Raw genomic sequence first — 18,937 nt, forward strand, 5'->3', positions numbered from 1 at the left:
AATCCCCGCGCTTGGTGAGGGAGAGAGGTCAGAGGCCTCAGCGTCGGACAGACATGGATATGAATCCCACCACTTGTTGGCAGGGCCCTCATGATTCTCCACCCACGTCTGTTAAAACGCAAATGCCGACGCCTTGTCGTAGTGGAGTTATGAGAATTAAATAAGCATAGTGGGAATACCTGAGCACGGAGGGCACACAAGAAATGTTGGCTTACTTTCTCGTGGGGAAATCAAGAGCAATAAAGCCACTGAAAGCACTTCATCTCACTCGGAGAGCTTTCTCTCTCCATCCTCGAAGTACTGAGCAGGCTCTGCACATTCATCAAGGCTCCCGAGACACGGATCCTCGCGCTGAGGGAGACAGCCAAAGCTGCTGCAGCTTCGCCCATCGGGCTAATGATTGCCTCGAAAAGAGGGAGCCTCCTTCACGGCAATAGCCATTTTATTTTGAAATATGTATTCTAAACAGAGGCAGAAATTCTAAAGGAAAATACTGATAGATTGACAACATAAAAATTAAAAACTTATTGCACATCTGGGGAAAAAACCCCTAATATAAAAGCAAAAGGCAAGTAACCAATTGGGAAAATATGTGCAACATGTAAGTCAGTCAAGGGAGGGGCCGACTTTCCTAAGGACCCTGACCAGTTAGGGCAGAGGCAGTACTTCAGCCTTCCAGGCCAACACTTTCCCCACTATCCATTCATTCATTCATCATTCATTCATTCAACATATGCATACTGAGTGCCCACCAGGTGCCCGTCCTTGAAGTATAATGATATTAAAAACCAGAAATGGTCCCTGCCCTCCTGGAGCTCCCAATCCAGTGGAGTGACAGATATTCACCAGATAATCCCACTCTGGAGGGTACAGCTATAGTTAATCCAAGGTAAATGCTGCTAAGAAAAGGAGAGCCTGCAGCAGAGGGCCCAGCTTACCCTGGGGTGTGTGGGAGGACTTCCCCACTGGTGACACCTGAGCTGATAGCTGGAGGGTGAGTAGGAGTTAAGGAGTATGCATGTGTGTGTGTGTGTGTGTGTGTGTGTGTATGTGTGTGTGTGTGAGACAGAGAGAGAGAGAGAAAGAGGCATTCCAGGCAGGGAAACGGGTGTGCTAAGGCCCTGTGGTAGGAGCCCATGGGACAGCTGAGGAACAGGAAGAAGGCCAGTGTGCCGGGAGCTTGGAGAGTGGGAGGAGGCTGGAGGCTTGGCAGTGGCTGGATGGTGAGGGGGCCCTTGTGGACCACGGTAAGGGCTTTAGCTTTTAACCCAAAGAGCAATGGGAAAGCCACTGAAGGATTCCAAGTTGGGGCTGGAGGAGGAGGCTGGAGGCAGGTGAACGGCTGGATTCACATTTGAAAAGATGGCTCTGATTTTGGAGTGGAGAGCGGATGGGAGTGGTGGTGGGGACAGAGCATTATTGCCATGGTCTAGGTTAGAGATGGTAATGGCTGCAGGAGGATGAGGACACGAAGCTGAGTAAAACAGCAGAGTCAAGAGCTCTTTGGAGGTAAAACAAAAGGGCGGCCCCAATACCTCACCCTTGTGGACCAGGACAAGGCCAGGGCAATAAACCTTCATGCCGGGCAGTGCTAACGGCACAGAGGAGACCTCCAGTAAGACTGGAGGAATAAACAAATCTTTGAAGAAACAAGCCCTGTGACAGCGGGATTTCAGAAAGGGGAGCAATCCCAACCAGCTGGAACCCCATCAGGGTGAAGTATTTGGGGCTCCGTTCTAACTACGGCCTGGAGAGACGGAGATGAACCGCACTCAGTTCTAACCAGATGCCCCAGGGGCGGCGTGAGCAGAAGAGGCGTGGAGGGCACAGCACCGGCAGAACGTGGTGGCGGCACCAGGGTATGGCCCTGGGCTCCGCTGCCTGTCCTCACCCTGGAACTCTATCCAGGTCGCACCCAGGAGAAAGTACACCTATCTTATGTTTTCACTTACTATCTCGAAAAACCAATTGCAATTTTTAAAGCGTCACAGAGCACAGAGGCTTGTGCCTCGCTCCACTGTATATGTAATAGATTCACAGAGTTTTAGTGAATTTATCCTACTTTTCTTCTGGGAAAACCAGCAGGGGTGTGAGCCGTCTCATCCATTCCCGCTCTGGGAATATGGCCATGGGGCTCAGGGAGGGGAGAGCTCGCAGGGGCATGGCGTCAGGAAAGGCTCCCTGGAGGGGGCCCTGGGGAGCTCAGTAGGGCAGGGCCAGCCACACCTGGTTCCAAATGGCCTGGCCCGGCTTCCACAGGCTGTGAGCTGGGATGGGTCTGAACTGGTCCTAGGGAGGCAAGAGCAAGCTAGAATCACAGAATTAGTGACCAGTTTGAGCCGGCTGAACTAACAGGTGCTGGTTCGAACCAACGTGGCCCACTTTCCTGAAATCAGTTGGAAGTGTGTGATGCACTTAAAACCAAGCACATTGTTTGAATTTATTGGCCCATTTTGAGCCGTCTCAAGCTGGTTTGGATGCCTCTCTACTCTTTTGAAGTATTATCGTCCTCCTGTGTGTGTGTGTGCACGCGTGCATGTGCGTTCGTGTGTGTCCATGTGCGTGTGTGTGTGTGTGTGTGTGTGTTGACAGCATCCGCCTCTAACTACTTCTTGGAAGTTGAGCTCAGCCAGGACACGACAGTTGACTAAAGTTAGCTCTATCTGCAGGCGAGTGACAGTTGGGTTTTCCCTGGGAGGGTCTCCATCCTGGCACCTCCCCCTCCCTGGGAAGCAGACATGAGGATGTGACAGCAGCCTTTGGCCGCTCGCTCAGGCTGGATGGGGACCTTCCAGGAAGCTAACAGCCAACATGACCAGGGAAGGGTCTCTGGGAAGCCCCGATCTGCAGAGCAGCCTTTTGGCTGGACCCCAGAGGCTTCTGAGCCGGCTGACTGAGGCTGATTTTATTAACGATCCCAGAAAGTGATCCCAGCTTTTTTCATGCGGCCCAGTGCATTTACATAGTGGCGTAGTCTAGAAGTGTTTCCCGAATATGGCCAGTCTGGAGCAGTCTGGACAAGAGCCCCATTTCTTTAAGGCACGGGTATATAATTTTGGTCTGTGTTGCTGCAGAATTGTCCCTAGGGAGAGTTATTCCTTAACCAGCTGCGAGCCTGACCCTGCATGATCCAATTCCTGCCCGGGTCTCCAGCCGTGCCCGCTGCCCCTTGCTGCCCCCAGCTCCAACCTCCTGGCCCTGCGCACCCCTCCCCTCCCATGGCACCTGCCCAGGCTGTTCCCTGCCTGGGATCGGCCTCCCCCCAAGACCATCCCTTTGTCTAGATAGCTCCCGCCATTCTTCAGCTTATAGCTCAAGCACCACTCACTCCCCTGGACCCTTCATTTGCAGTGTATGCTCTTAGAATGCTTCTTGTCATGGTTTATGATCATACGTTTTTGTGGGTAAGTGATTATCTTTTTAATATCTGATGAATAGCACCATAAACCTCAACTTTTAACACATCTTACCAGATAATATCATCTACTAGAGGCTTTCCGGACCTCAGCACTACTGACATCTGGGGCCAGATAATTCTTGGTTGTGGGGCTGTCCTCTGAATTGTGGGATGTCTGGAAGCATCCCGGGCCTCTACACACTAGATGCCAGTAGCGCCCCTCGGCGGGAACAACCAAAAATGTCTCCAGACAATGCCAGATGTCCCCTGGGGGGCAAAACGGCTCCTGCTTGAGAACCACCGATCTAGAACATCTGTTTGCAAGAAGTTTGGGATTTCAAAGGCGGCCTTCCTGAGAGCCCCCTTGCTGACGCACTGGTCATGCTAGGCCAGCACCGTCTGAGAGAAATATAATGTGAGCCACATACGTAATTATGAATGTTCTAGTAGCTGCATTAAAAGAGAGTGAAAGAAAAAAACAGGTGAAATTAATTTTAAGAATATATTTTATTTAACCCAATATCTCCAAAATATTGTCATTTTAGCATGTAATCAATATAAAATAATTATTAATGAGATATTTGACATTCTTTTTTTTTTTCCTGCCATGTCATCACCTGTGTGTGTGCCCGGTCAAAATCTAGTGTGCCTTTTGCTCAGTTTGGACTAGCCACACGTCAAGTGCTCAATAGCCACGTGAGGCCAGTGGTTGGCACGTTACACAGGACTGGGAGGGCAGACCTAGGCCCTCTCTAAGGGTCTGGCCTGAGTGGTCACCAGATTGCACCCCATCCCTCAGCAGAGCCAGGCACAGCCTTCCTCTGCCCACTTTTCAGTCTATCCGGAGCACCCCACAGAGGGGTCCTGACGGCTCTGACCACACTCCAGAGGGCTGGCCCCCTGGGAAAGTGATCCAAGTGCCTGAGGAGCACTAACGAGATGGATGTGCTGCCTGTGAGTCCACAGGAGGCTGGAGGGTCCCTGCCACACACACTGGGCGAGACACACTATTTCCAAGCTCTCCAGCAGATGCTCCACCCACCACCAAACCAGCGTCCCCAGGCTCAGCGCTCACAAGGGAAGTTCAGCTCCACAAACACCGGCTGTCTGAAGAGACCCCTTCTATTTTCTTAAAAGATAGATGTTGTCTAAAATGATACTTGCCCTGGCCAAGAAGTTGCTGTCCAGGGGAATGCTGTCCCTCGCCCCGGGGCATGTCCTGAGTCTCGGGGCCAGTCTACAGGGACACAGGGTGGCTGGGGTGCTAGCCCAGTGCTGCAGGATCACCCCTTTAAGGCTCTCCCAACTCCCATCTCTTATCTCTGGATCTGCTCCCCCGCAGCTTCCCAGGAGCGCCTGGCTGCCTCCAGCCCGCCTGAGGAAATGCTTCCTGCAGCCCAGCTGTGGCAGCTCCTGCAGGCTCTGCTGAGCAGCCTCCCGGGAGGCTGGAACAGGATCCTCACGCGGACCCCGCTGTCTGATAAGCCAGGGCATTGCCCTTCTAGTGACGGCCACTTTGTCTAGCCTGCTGGGGCAAATCTTGAGCGTTTCTCTTTTACTAAAAGAACAAAGTTTCCCCAAAGTTGTCATCGGGTCACTCTGAGCAACCCAGGGACTCTGTAGAACATGGAATACAGGGTGAAGCCTGCCAACCCACTGGGCCACTAAGCCAGCCATCGCCCTTTTGCAGTCTCAGGTCTGACCCCCACCGACTCCGGAGGAGCCTCAGTGAAAGGGACGTCGCTCACCAGGCTGCCTCCAGAACACCGGCTCCCTCTGTCCCGCAGCGTGGCAGCCGGCTAAGTGTCCCCACACGTCCCGTAGCCAGGAGAAGCACACGATCCGCCCCGGGGAGTTGGACTTACCCCTCCTGGCCTGCCTGATCTTTGGGCTCAGCATGTTCCAGCCGCCGCCCGGCCAGAGTCGCTGGGCAGATCATGCTGTCGTCCACTTCCCTTTTCTCTTCCTCTGGCTCCGTTGCCCCTCACGCCCCGCTCGCGCCCCCATGGTCGCTGGTGTCACCGGCAAGGCTCCGTGGGCTCCCTCTCCTGGCTCCGGACCGACGGCTTGCCTTGGACTACGCAATCCTCAATGCATTATTTATCCATCCCAGAACGAATTCCCATCCAAGCGAACCATTAGGAGGCTCAGGAACCGCTGCTGATCAATCCCTGGGCCCGGGCGGGGCGGCCCCGCGGTCCCTCCAGCGCGCCCGGGAGCGCGCGGCACTGTCCATCCCCGATCCGGCGGCCGGCGGAGGGCGGGGCGCGCGCATGGGCCCGGGAGCCGGTCCGCCCTCGGTCGGGGAGCGCGCCGCCAGCCCGAGAGCACGAGAGCCCGCAGGAGACGCACACCCCGCAAGGCCCGGGGGAGAGCGCTCTTGGCGGGAGGGTGGCCGAGGACCCCTCTAGGCCCGTCCAATGGGACCCGCTCTGCCTGATGCTTCCTGCCCGGAGGGCCCCGGGGGCGGTTTCGGAGCGCACCGTTCCAACCGTGGAAAGACAGGTGTGTGTTAGAAGGAGCCTGCAGCCTGCAGCCTTCAGCTCCTCGGGGGACCCGACCAGCAGGAAGATGCCTGTTAGGGATGTTCACTTTTGCTGCCGCCGGAATAAGGTGACAGGAATAAGGATGCTTGTGAAGTACTCAGTTCCGGGGGCCGCAAGCGGTGGGACCTCAAAACCTACACTGAGAAGTGAATCTTTCTGCTAATTGCCGTGTTTCTGTTTAACATCAGCACCATTCTAAAGAGGGGAGAGTGGGGCTTTTGGGGTTTCAGCCTCAAGATCTTAAAAATTGCCCAAGAAATGCAATCACAGTAATAGCTATCATTGATTAGGCGCCCACTATGTGTCCTTGAGGTTGGTGCTTTGTTCAATATCTCATTGAATTCTCAAATTCCCTGAGGCAGGCACTAGGATCACGGCTTTTCCGAGGAAGAAAACAAGGCACAGAAATGTTCAATAACTTGCCCAGAGTCGCCCAACTCTCCTGTCAGGGCCGGGAGCTGAACTTGGGGCTGTCTCTACAGCTCATGCTTTTCTGTGCAGCGGTCTCTTTAAATACCCAAATTCCCAACCACCTCCTGTGAACCGGTCCTGGCGTGAATGCCCTCAGTGAACTTGCTGATGGTGAGGGCTAGCCTTGGTGCCCCTGGAATAGCCCCATGTGCCTTGTTAGGCATTTGCGCCTGGGGCCGGGTTTTTCAGGCTTGGGTACCACTCAATCCTCTCAGTAGCTGGAAGATGAGAGAGTTGAACAATGACCTCTCTGCTTCGAATGGCCGTGCTCCCTGCCTAATCCTCATGGTGCCCCTATGTCCACGGATCCCCAAATATTGTATTGATGTGTAATCAACTCTAGCAGCTGGGAGGGAAGAGGGTCTGGAGGCTTGGGGTCCACGGGGAGCCCACTGCAGCAGTCCCTGTTAGAGATGGCAGGGTCTGGACCTTGGAGAGTAGGGGAGGGTGGGAGAGGAAAAGAGTCACCAGGATGTGGTCGCTCAAATGGCCAGGAGGAAGCGGGAGAGAGCATTGTCCTTAGAGACAAAGCTGTCTTACTTAGCATCAAGTCACTTATTCTGGCCCTTGGCCACTCCTCAGAAGGGATGAAGAAGTATTTTGATATAACATTCAAGGCCTTTCACAGTACTGTGCAGGCCCTCCTCTGAGACCTATCTCTTGCTTATGCTGCACACAACCATAGGCCCGTGCAGCCCCTGCTCTGGTGTGCCTCTGTACCTTTGCATGCACAGCCCCTGCTCCGGTGCACCTCTGTGAGTTTGCAAGCACAGCCCCTGCTCCTGTGTGCCTCTGTGCCTTTGCATGCACAGCCCCTGCTCTGGTGCGCCGCTGTGCCTTTGCACCTACAGCGCCTGCTCCTGTGTGCCTCTCTGCCTTTGCACGCACAGCCCCTGCTCCGGTGTGCCTCTGTGCCTTTGCACGAGCAGTTCCCTCTCTCTGGAATGCCCTTTCCCACAAGTGTTTCAGCCACGTGAGCCTGATCATTCTGAGCAAGTCCCCTGTGAAATGTCCTGATTCTACCACCAGAAGGAGCCACTAAGCACTTCCCCAGGGCTCTCATCTGTGTCCCTTAGAGGGCCCAATGCCCCTCCTGCACGCCTTGCCCCAAGCCTCAGGCTGGGCTCAGGCGGGGAACCCCATGAGGCATATTGACTTGATGGGCAGATCCAAGCAACAGCACCGAAAGACAGAATCGTTCTCCTTTTCCTTTCGGGCCAGGTAGAGGCTGGGTCAGGCTGGGACAGCGGCCACCCAGGAGGTGGAGGATACAGAGCTGGGAAATCTCATGTCAACATCCGGGTCACAGAGCCAGGTCCTGTGGCCAGTGACAATGTCTTGAGCAATCGTGAAGCCCTCTGAGTAATGTAGCCTGGACCACTTCCTCCCAGCCAGAGGCAGGAAAATGCCCTGAGGACCTAGTCTGGGTCCAGTCACACTTGTTTTGGTTAAGAAACCACGCCCGGGGCGTTTTTCTTGTGCAGCTGTTTACCCCCCATGACATTAGGTCACTGTGCTTACCCCCTGCTTTTCGGGGGATCAGAGTTGGAACTGGACAAAACCACAGAGGCTCTGGGCTCCAACCCAGAAGTAAGCTGGGAAGAGGGCAGGAGCTGGTCCCAACTCTGCACCCGAGAATCGGGGGGGCCGGAGGAAAGTAGCGCTTTCCTTCTCTCTGCCTGCAGACCACGTTCCAAGTGCTTCTCTGGATGAAGAGATCCATGGGGTCCAGTTGGAAGGGACTTCAGCATTCCCTCCTTCCTGAAGTTTACAAACCCTGCAGTGCAGGACCGGGGGAGTCCTCTAGGTACCTTGGGCACTGCAGGGAGGGAGCGGGGGGTGGGGACAAGAGCCGGGCAAGGCCATCTCTTGAGCTTGCTGGCTTTTGTTTGAAAAAAGAGCCCCACTCCCCTCACTTACCGGTGGGAAACCGAGACCGAGGAGGGGAGACCCAGGTCTCACTCTGCAGCAGAGTGACCCCTTTCCCACTGACTGCGCCTACCCGCAGTGGTCCTGTGTCCCTCGCTAGTCTCCTGCCTTGGGTCATTTCAGCCTTTTTTTTAAGGGCTGCTCTGGGCCAGGCACCGTGACGCACTGAAGGGTGGGTTGAGAGGATGGAGAGGACAGAACTCTCCAGAAGGCGTCTGCTGAAACACATGCCTCCTGGTGGGAATGGTCACCCACCAGTGTCATTGGCCAGAGCCAGAATGGCCTCACATTAGTGGTTCTCAACCTTGGCTGCACAGTGGAGAGCCTGGAAAACTAATTTCTGTGTTCTACCCCCAGCGGCTCCGATTTAGCTGGTCTGGCATGCAGCCGGTCATCAGAGATGTAAAAGTTGCTCCCGGGATCCAATGTACGGCCAGGCTGACAACCACTGCTTTAGAAAATGACTGCATGTCCTCGAGCCCGGGGCCACCGGAGGCCGTCTTTGCCTGCTATCACCCCGAGGGAGGCTCCTTCTCAGAGAGGGGCACATTTGCCAGTCTCCCAGTCAGAAAGTGGAAAGGGGCCTCCACCCCAAGCCTCAACAGGAGACAGCTCCATTCCATGCAGTCAAGGTACCTTGTACGGCCTGTGCACTGCACAAAGGTGTCCAGTAGAGGGGGCAGTGGGGCTGGGTTTGGGCTGGGCTGGCAAAGCCATGCGTTCTGGCAGGGTGAGCAGAATCTGCCACCAGGAGGTGAGCCTTTCTCTAATGTTTGCTAAGATGTCATATAGGTAGCAGAGCCCTGCTTCCCTGTTCCAGAAGCTGCAGGGTGGACAGAGCGGGCTGTTTCTGAAGCAGAGGAGGGAAACACTGCTACCCTGAGTTGGAGATGACTGCGCAGTGGTCACCAGAATCAGTGTCCCCTGACTTCCCGCTTACAGTGCGCTCTATCCTTGTCGCCAGGCAGCTGATGCTCCAGATCCCTAGCAGGTCACTTCTGTCCATCCCAGTGGTGTGCTGGACTAGCTGGTACCACTCTGCATGCCCCTGTCACGCGACTGCCTGCTGTGGGCAGAGGATGTGAGCTCTCCACTCACACCTGTTCTCCTTGCTTCCTGGGGACACGCAGATGCTCTCCATGGTCCAGCCTCCTTGCGGTTCCGTGTGACTGTGTCCTGGCTGTTGGTTATGAGCCAATGCCATATGGCCACTTGCAGGTCTGGCCCAGAGGACTCCTCCCCACCCCCCTGGCCCTCCTCCACGCTTGTTGCCCTTTTCTGGGGCCATCTTGGAAGTCCCATGCAGAAGATGGCAGAGGCCCTCACGTCTGGTTCCCCACACGGCTGAGTGGAGTGGAGCCCCCACTGTCAACCTGGAAACATCTCGGATGGTCATGACAGGAAGGGCCATTACACAGTCGGTCCTCTGTTACTGCAGCGACCTTCCCTCCCTCATCTACCAGACTTTAACACATCCTTCTAGACCCTGTCCCAGTGTCACCTCCCTGCTCAGTGCCCCAAGGTTAGAGCTCTCACCTTTAATAGCTCCCTTATCACTCACAAACGAGGCCACAGGAACCTTCTAAAATGCCTCCCGCCAGACCCGATTAAGACCTCACTCGTAATTTAAATATAGAAAAATTTAAATGGTCCATAATTATTACCCACAATTAGCCCATCATTTAAAAATTAACCCATAATCGAAATATTATAACTCACAATTTAAATATAAACTACAAACAAGACTTACAGGATGCTGAATTTAAAACATTCTTTTCAGATGTTTTAATTATGAAGTTGTGCGGGATTCATCACAGGTGAACTTTGCAGCCACTTTGGTGGCCCTACTTTGCTGGTACTCCGAGCGTATCCTTGGTTTCACCATGGGGCGCTTGAGTGCCACCAGCTGCTCTGTCCCAGAGGGCAGGGCCTCCCTCCTGGGCCGCTGTCCCTGGCTTCAGTCCTGTTGCCTGAGACCTAAGTCCGTCACTGCCCCGTGGCCCAATGCCTCCTCCAGACACTTAGCTTGACTTTTCATTTCGGTCTTGTCCACGCACTGCAGTCCATTGTATGCTCCTCCATCCGCGGTCCAGGCCCCCAGGAGGGGTCTAGAGCTCTGGACGCCTCCTCTTCTGGGTCTTAGGTGTCCCAGGATCCCGGGCAGAGAGTGAGAAGACAGAGATGCAGAATCCAGGATTGGGCATTGGAAAACCACCAGCCACACCAGGCCCGACCACAACAGGGAAGCTTCACCTGGAAAGGCCCTCAGTCCTGACCTGTAGCCTCGGGCGTGTTTTCTTGAGTCTTGCACCCCTTGTGGCACGGGGGTGGCTTAGGGGTACCAACCCAGTTCAGACTTCCTAACTTTTTGTTCCATCCTCCACTGTGGCACTTGCCACACACCCGCTTGTAACTCTGCAGTAGCAAACGTCCAGGCGGCTGATGTCCAGGGTACATAGTGTGTGTGGGTGGATGAATGAGTGGTGCACCAGCTGGGTTCTCTGCTGGCAGATGCTGAGCTGAGAGTTTTACTAGGGATTAACACCTGTTCGAGGAAAGACGGGGACGCAGGACTTGGTGGGGGGGGCGGTGGCGAGGCGTGTGAGAGGGCGAGCAAACCTGATGGTGTCTCTGCCAGCCCCCTGGGGAGCTCCCAAGGCGAGGGCCCAGAGGAGGGGTCTGGCTTTGGGTGGCGGTGCTCAGGCCTGTGTGCTTTGCCTTGCGCAGTCATTGGCTGGGGGTCTCCTGGAGAAGAGCGTGACCTGGGCCGCCGCTGCACAGTCATTGGCTGGGGGTCACCCGAGAACAGCGTGAAGTTAGCTCGAAAGCGGAGGCTGACCCTGGAAGATGGAACAGCTGGCGGCTGTCAGCTGACTCCACTCCTCGCAGCTGGACAGCGAGTCCCTTCTTGAAGGGGAACCTAAACAGCTCAGCTGTGTCGACCGCATGGGGTTTCTATGGAGCTCACAGGCCTCATTTTTAAGCCTCTGTGAACCCTGGGTTCAGATAAATACTACTCACTAGATTCTCTGCCCCACTTGGTCAACTGTCTGGGCTGCCCATTTAACTGGACAGCTTGCGGATAAAGATTTTATTTGGCTGCGAGGTCTCACTGTGGGTTTCTCAGAAGGAAAAGCTTCTATCTGAGAGTGGGTGGACGGGACAGTGGTCCAGGCCCTGCCGTGAGCGCGTGGGGCTCCCTCCAGGCACCGTGGGAGGTGACAGGAAGACCCCAGCCCGGGGCCACCAGGGGCCCCTGTGGAGCTCCTGCCTCTGGCAGTCAGAGACTGAGAGGAAAGAGGGAAATGTGACCTCACTAGTGGGTTTCTGGGAACAGGATGCGTTGAGGTTCCAGGGAGCTGTCACCCTTCCTCTGAAGCAGGGGCAGGGGACCCAGGGGTGGGGTGACGCCAGCCTCGGCCTGCCCAGGCTAGAATGGCAACCGCTGTCCTCACATGGCTCCAACAAGGAAGCAGGTCTGAACTGATTTCCCCTGCCCGAAAGAGGCAGATTTTAGCAAATGATGAATCTCCACTTTGGCCGGTTTTGCGTTATTGCAAAATAAGTGAGCTCCCTAGTGCAAACACCTGCTTGCTGTGGGAAGGCAGGGATGGGAGCGGAGGGAAAGAACGGAAACTTCCCAGGCGTCTTCTCTAACTCCACCCTCTCCCCAAGGTCAGGAGTCCTGCCCCGCTCCGCCAGCCCTCCCCCTGGGCACAGAGTAACCTCCATCTGCTCTTCCAGTCATTTCCCCTCCATTTGTGTCTTTAATCCTCCCTCCCTCACGGGCTCTCTTCTCCAAGTTGACAAACACACTCACGTCTCCCCTGCTCTCAGAATTACACCCTCCCTTCACCTCATTTGTTGTAGCGGAATGGAGCTCGTTTGGGGCTGTACGTCATCTAGCCCCTTCCTGTTTTGGAGGGATCCCCACCCAACCTCATCGTCCTCTTTGGAAGCCAGAAGGAAGAGACCTGCTCTGGCCCTGCAGGCAGTGGGCTGAGGCCATGGGACCTAGGCTCGGCCCATCCGATACCCCTGCCTGGCTTTGATCTAATGTTAAGTGTGTCAGGAAAAGACTGAGAGATCATTAGGGTGGGCTTCCCAGCACTGGCGGCAGTGACAATGTCCTGCGGTGACGATGATGCCTCCCAGCACAGTGGAGGTGCCCTGTAGGGGTGTCCTGACTACACTATTCCCGTGAAAAGATGATCGTTGTGCTTCTTCCTTTTAGGGCCTCTGGCACTATCATCCTTCTTGTCCATTTTTGAAGCCTGGTTCTCCAGCTCCCAAAAGATTTTGTAAATCTCTGATATACTTCCACTAGATTCCCATGTCCGGCTTCTGCTGGTTTGGGCTGCCTTCCAGCCTTCCATAGCCTGAGGTCCTGGGTGAGGTTCTTGTTGGTCACGATGGCCGATAATCTCAGCACACGCAGAAGGTGCTGCTGGATGTGGCCCTCCCACTCTGGCAGACACTTCTCTCCTTCCATCCTTTATTTCATCCTCATCTGTTTCAAAATCCAACTCCTGTCCAGGTGTCCACTGCTGCCCTTTGAGTATCTGGTGCACTCCTACTGCCATACTTCAGCCTGCGGTGGGATGCCATACTCAGAGTGCCGAAAGAAAGACTGTCGACCAAAAGTTCAATACCTGGCAAAACTAACCCTCCAAAATAAAGCAGCAATTAACACATTCTCAGATAAACAAAAATTGAGATGGTCAACTGCTACAGATCTGCTCCACATGAAATGTTAAAGGGAGTCCTTCAGGCTGAAATGAAAGGACACTAGAGAGTAACACAAATGTGCACGAAGAAATACAGAACACCAGTAAAAGGAATGGTCTAGGTAAATTAAGATAGTATTAATGTATTTTTCTTTACAACTTCTCCTTTCTTTTATCTCATTTAAAAGATAACTGCACAAAACAACAATGATAAATGTACATTGACGAGCACACGATGTATGAAGATGTACTGGGTGATGATAACAACATAAGTGGGAGGGGGAGATATTAAGAAAAGTTTTTATATACTATTGATATTATCTTGGTATTAATCCAGGCTAGATTGTTATAAATCGAGATGCAATCTCCAAGGCAACCACCAAAATAATAACCCAAAAATTCTATAGTAAAAGAAACAAGGAAAAGAGTATGCCAGAAAATATTTATTTAACACAAAAGCAATCAGTAATTGAAGATTTGAGGAAAAAGAAGAATATATGACACACAGAAAAAAAAGCAAAATAGCAGAAGTCATTCCTTATCAGTAATTACATTAAATGTAAATGGATTAAACTCTCTAATTGAAAGGCAGAGGTGGGCAGAATGTATAAAAACAGCAACACGCTGTCTAAAGAGATTCACTTTAGATTCAACACACAAATAGACTGAAAGTGGAACAATTGAAAAAGATATTCCATATAAACAGAAATCAAAAGAGAGCTGGAATGGCTGCACTACAATCAGACAAAATAGACTTTAAGACAAAAATTATTACAAGAGAGAAAGAAGGACAATATACACGAATAAGAGGGTCAATCCATCAAGAAGGTATAGCAATTATAGACAGATTAAACCTAACAATAGAGCACCAAAGTCCATGAAACAGAAGTAGACTTCAGAGAGAAATAGACAGTGCAAAAATAGTAATTGGAAACTCCAATATCCTGCTTTCAATAATGGATAGAACATCAATAGGGAAATAGAGGACTTGCTCAATACTATAAACCAAGTAGACCTAACAGACATCTGTAGTACTCCTCGCCCAACAACAGCAGAATATACATTCTTCTCAAGTGCACACAGGACACACTCCAGGACAGACCAAATGCTAGGGCACCAAACACGTCTCAACAGACTTAGAAGGATATTTGCTCTCACCACTTCTAGTCAACGTTGTGCTGGAGGTTCTAGCCAGGGAAACTAGGCAAGAAAGAGAAATAAAGGCACCCAGACTGGAAAGGAAGAAGTAAACGATCTCTATTCATGGATGACATGATCTTGTATATGGAACATTCTAAGGAATCCACTAAAAAAACTTAGAATTAATAAATGAGTTCAGCAACGTTGCAGGGTATAAGATCAATATACAAAAATCAATTGTATTTTTACATACTTGCTATGAATAATCTGAAAACGAAATTAAAAAAGAAAGCAATTTCAAGCACAATAGCACCAAATAGAATAAAATATACAGGAATAAATTTAATAAAACAAGTGCAAAACTTATACTCTAAAAACTACAAAATGTTGTTGAGAGAAATTTAAAAAGATCTCAATAAATGGGAAAACATCCTACAATCATGAATTGGAAGATTTAACATTGTGAAGATGTCAATACTCCCCACGAAGATCTACAGATTTAACACAATCCCTAGCAGAATCCCAGATGACTTCTTTGTAGAAACTGACAAGCTGATTCTAAAATTTATATGGAATTGCAAAGGACCCCAGAATAGCCAAAATATGTAGCCTGGGCATCAAGCCCCAGCACAGTGGCAGTTCCGGCCAGCGCCCCAGGGGGACGCCTTGTCATGGACGTTGACGTCAATGTGAGACTTGGTCCTAGATGTCTGTCTGGGGGCAGAGGGGTGACTCCCTACTCTGCGCCCTACCCACTTGGTTCTGTACTTCTGTGGGAGAATCAACACTTCCTCTCTTCACCCACAGCCTCTGGGTTTGTCCATCTTCTACACCAGAGCCCAGCTTATGGCCAGCGTGGCCCCAGAGCAGCGCAAGGTGGCTCTGTCAAGGGTATTGGAGGCTGAGAATTGAATAGAAGGGTTGGGATGGTCTAGGCAGGAGAGGATCAAGACCCCAGCTGAAGCAAAATAGAAGTGATCACCCCAGCCAGGTGAAAACAGCCCTGAGTATCGCATGGTGGGAAGCTGAGTGGATGAAGAGCAAGAGACTTGAGTCTGACTCCTGGCTCTACCAGTCTGGATCATGAGTTACCTTGAGCAAGTCCCTTAACATCTCTGAGCCTGTTCCTCCACCCATCAAACGGAGATGATAATTTCTGCCCTACCTATCCCAAAGGGCAATGCAGAGGTGGGAAGGCCGTGCCTGTGAAAGCTCCTTGCAAACTGCCAAGCACTATATAAGGACATGTACAAGAGTGAGCATAAGCACGGCAACTCCATGGCTCACGATGAGCAGGAACCAGCTGTGCACTGACAACCCAATCAACCCTGGGAAGAACCACCGCTGGTTCATTCTTTCCCAAGATTTGGGGGCAGAAGCCTGCATTGTCATACGGATAGGGAAAGAGACATTCTTGCAATAGTTCACATCCTCAGGAAGAGCTGTACAGCAATCTGCGCCCTTACAGATGAAGGTAAGACTCAGTTGCACGCATATCCGCAGAGTCGCCTCCCGGGCTTGCAGGTTGCTCGGGCCTCCTCAGCACACGACGCTTGTGTGTTGGCCAAAGATTCCACACCTTTCCAAACACTGCTTCTCTGTTTACTGCTCTGCCTAACTCACTCGACAGTCAGTCTCTTGGAACGAATACAATAGGGAGCAGAGGTGGGAGGTGACTTCAGAGGAAGTGAGATGGCCTCACCGAGGCCGCTGCTCACCATGTGCAGCTGCTACAGTTTGGGACACACCAAAGACCAGTGCCCAGGGTGCACAGCTCCCATCAACCCTCTGCCGATCCAAACACTCTGATTACCTTCTACCATCTAGTTAATTTTTGTCTTTCTTGGTTCCTGTTTGCCATATTATGGGAAGGGGTGTGATAGCACGAACAGGCCTGGGCTTTAGAATCAGACAGGCCTGGGATCAAAATCCGGCACCACCAGGCACTGGTTGAAAGGATTGGACAAGCCACGCCATCTCTTGATGCCTCAGTCACCTCGGCTATTAAAATGGGGACAGTCATAGCCACTTCCCAGGGTTGCTATGGCAATTAAACGAGATCAGGAATTTAAAGCGTATGGCAGGATGCTTGGGACATTTTTGACCCTCCACCAAACGCAGGGCTGTGCCTTCCTTTATGCCCGTTATTAAACAGATAAAACAGATAAGTCTACCGCTTTGAAGAGCCTATGGTCCAGTGAGACAGGGGAGGCAGACGTAGGAGACTGCTAAGGTAACACACATGCTTTCTCAGGCACATGATCACACTCAGGTTCAGACACGGGCTCACACTCCCCCATGAACTTGGCCCCACCCACATGTGGTGTGATGTGCAGTTTGACATGCCCATGGGCTGGCCCTCACACACGCATGCCCACCATCACAGCCGCAGGCCACGAGGCCCGGGAAATCACTCTAGCCCTGCCGACCACGAGCCCCACTCCCCTGCCACAGTCTGCTGCTGCCCGATGTGGGGAGCTGCACCCACGGGGTAGGCTCCTCGTCACCACCAGTGGCACATCTCCCTGCGCTTCCCCATCCTCAACGTTTATTCTCATATTTTTTTTCTCTGGTCAATAATAAAGTCTAGTCAACATGTCAGCCCCCTCTTTAAGAGCAAAAGCCTCTGGTCCAGGGTGGCTACTCACAAAATGTGCCTCTCTGGCCTCCCAGGGACCACCAGACCGCTGACCTAGCCTGGCCACCTGTGGCAACTGCCCTGTCTGTCTGGTCCTCCTGCAACATGCTCTGCCTTCCCTTCCCACCTTCAACCAGCCTGCAGCGGACTGCCCTGGCCGCTTCTGTGCCCAGGGGCCTTAGAAGTGCCTGCTGCTCCCTCCGGCCCCGAGCTGGTCACCAGCACTGGCCAGAGCAGACTGGGCTCTCTGCGTGGCAACGTGAGGGAAGGCTGCCTGCACAGTAGCAGGTTGATTCTATCTCTGCGAGTATGTCTTAACTCTCCTACTGGTTCTTCCAGAAAGCGCATCATCCTTGGTACAGCTTTGTGTCTTGAAGGACCTTAATAACCATCCGTGGCATGAAGGATTGAGCCATCTAGGGCAAATTTGCAATGGTGTCTCAGTTGAATGTTGGGATTGGGAGGGGTTGTGAAGAGAAGGTGTATCACTTCTGTCCCAAACACAGTAAAGTGATAGCTTCTTTCCATGACCGAATGACAGACTGCTTACCGGGCCCCTCATTCATCCAGGTCAGGGGACACCTCTATCCTTCGGAATGCTTTGGAGCAAAGCAGTGACCCCGATGCTAAAGAAATCTGGACCCATCACCAAGTTCCTGGTTCAGGGGAGCCCAACCCAGTCTCCAGGGAGGGCTGGGGGTTGACACCGAAACTGCCACAGCAAGAACGTTTCGGGGGGACATCCCAAAAAGAGGAACCTGGCACAGAGGGTCATGGTGACTCATTTGCTCTCACATTTCTCAACGGGAAGTCAAATTGATAGCAAAATACCACTTCCTGAATTTACTAGTGGTTAGGATGTTTTTTTCTCCATGCGAAATAAAATTCCTCCATATTGGGATTGGCGCGTGCATTTTTCAGTTACTCTTCTTGAATCAGCCTCTGCAGTCACACTTCGCTCCCAGTGTCAGCTTGGCCACAGCCCAGGAGCTTGACCTGGGACAAATCTGTCAATCTCTCCACGCCTCTGTTCCCTCTTCCTTAAAATGTGGACATCTGACAAGGACAGTTGCGAGGACTGAATGAGAGGGTATATGGACATCTCTTGGATAGTCCAGGAAAATGTAGGCGTTAAACACTTGGGCCCTGAAATTTGGGCCCCATCCCAACATTCTGAGTCCCATTCAACCAGGGTGCTTCCCCTCCATAGATCAGCTCCTGTTCCGGAAAATGTGGCGATAGGATGAGATAACTTCCATGGCATCTTTCAGATCTGAGAGTGTGTGACTGGATCAACAGAAAGAGAGCTGTTTTGAGCCAACTCGGAGAAAGATGAGTCTTCATGTCACTGAGAAAGAAGCACGTTGAGTAGCTTGCTTAGGGTGAAAGGATTCCAGCACGTTCTAACTCTAACAGGAGGCCCTGTTCCTCACAACAGTTGTCATTCTCTGGAAATAAGGCTAATTCTCTGGATAATGACACCGAAGCCCAATGTTGAGTGAAGAGTAGATGAAATGTCTATCAAAGCACATGGGGATGCCTTGTGACATATGCTCCTGTGGTATCTGGTGACAGGGGGCCTTTTAGAAAGAGTCAATCCAGGGAGGCCTGGGGGCATGGAGGGTACTTAGACTGTGGGGCCCACGAGACTGGAGTTCGAGTCCTTCACCAGCCTATGGGTAGCTCGGAGAACATGGGAAGTGGCTTGTCTCTGAGCCTCAGCTCCCTCATATGTAAAGTAGGGACAACAATTCCCGCACGGCTGTTGGGAAATGAGTGTCATGGAGGAAGTCCCCACTAATGAGCTTTCCCGTGACACGTTCCTAACAGCAGGGGTGGAGATTTAGGTTGTTATCAAATCACATTTATTGAACACACACTGTGGAGCAGGGACTCTGAGTTCGATGTGATCGGGACCTCAGATCCCGTGGCTGAGGGGCTGGCGAGCCTTACCGAGTCACGTGGGAATCAGGGCGGGGCTGGGAATTGAATCCAGGCCCATCTGTCTCCAGGACTTCCATCCCAATCATAACATGACTCTGCTCCAGGACACATCGCAATACACGAGATGGCTTCAAAAACACACTCT

General features: G+C 52.3%; 1 protein-coding gene across 3 annotated transcripts in view; it reads right to left on the minus strand.

Moving 5' to 3' along the window:
• Window positions 1-18,937, minus strand: part of ARHGAP22 (Rho GTPase activating protein 22) — a 191,029-nt gene that overhangs the window by 145,898 nt on the left and 26,194 nt on the right. The window contains exon 1 of one of the 3 annotated variants that reach the window (XM_046652103.1): window positions 5,263-5,572. The exons of the other annotated variants lie outside the window; for them this stretch is intronic. Coding sequence (XP_046508059.1) covers window positions 5,263-5,296 — 34 coding nt within the window. The 5' untranslated portion in view covers window positions 5,297-5,572. Of the gene's footprint in view, window positions 1-5,262; window positions 5,573-18,937 lie in introns of those variants that run through there. 3 annotated transcript variants of the gene reach the window in all.

This window comes from Equus quagga, chromosome 2, assembly GCF_021613505.1.
Source record: "Equus quagga isolate Etosha38 chromosome 2, UCLA_HA_Equagga_1.0, whole genome shotgun sequence".
NCBI classification, from domain to species: Eukaryota; Metazoa; Chordata; class Mammalia; order Perissodactyla; family Equidae; genus Equus; species Equus quagga.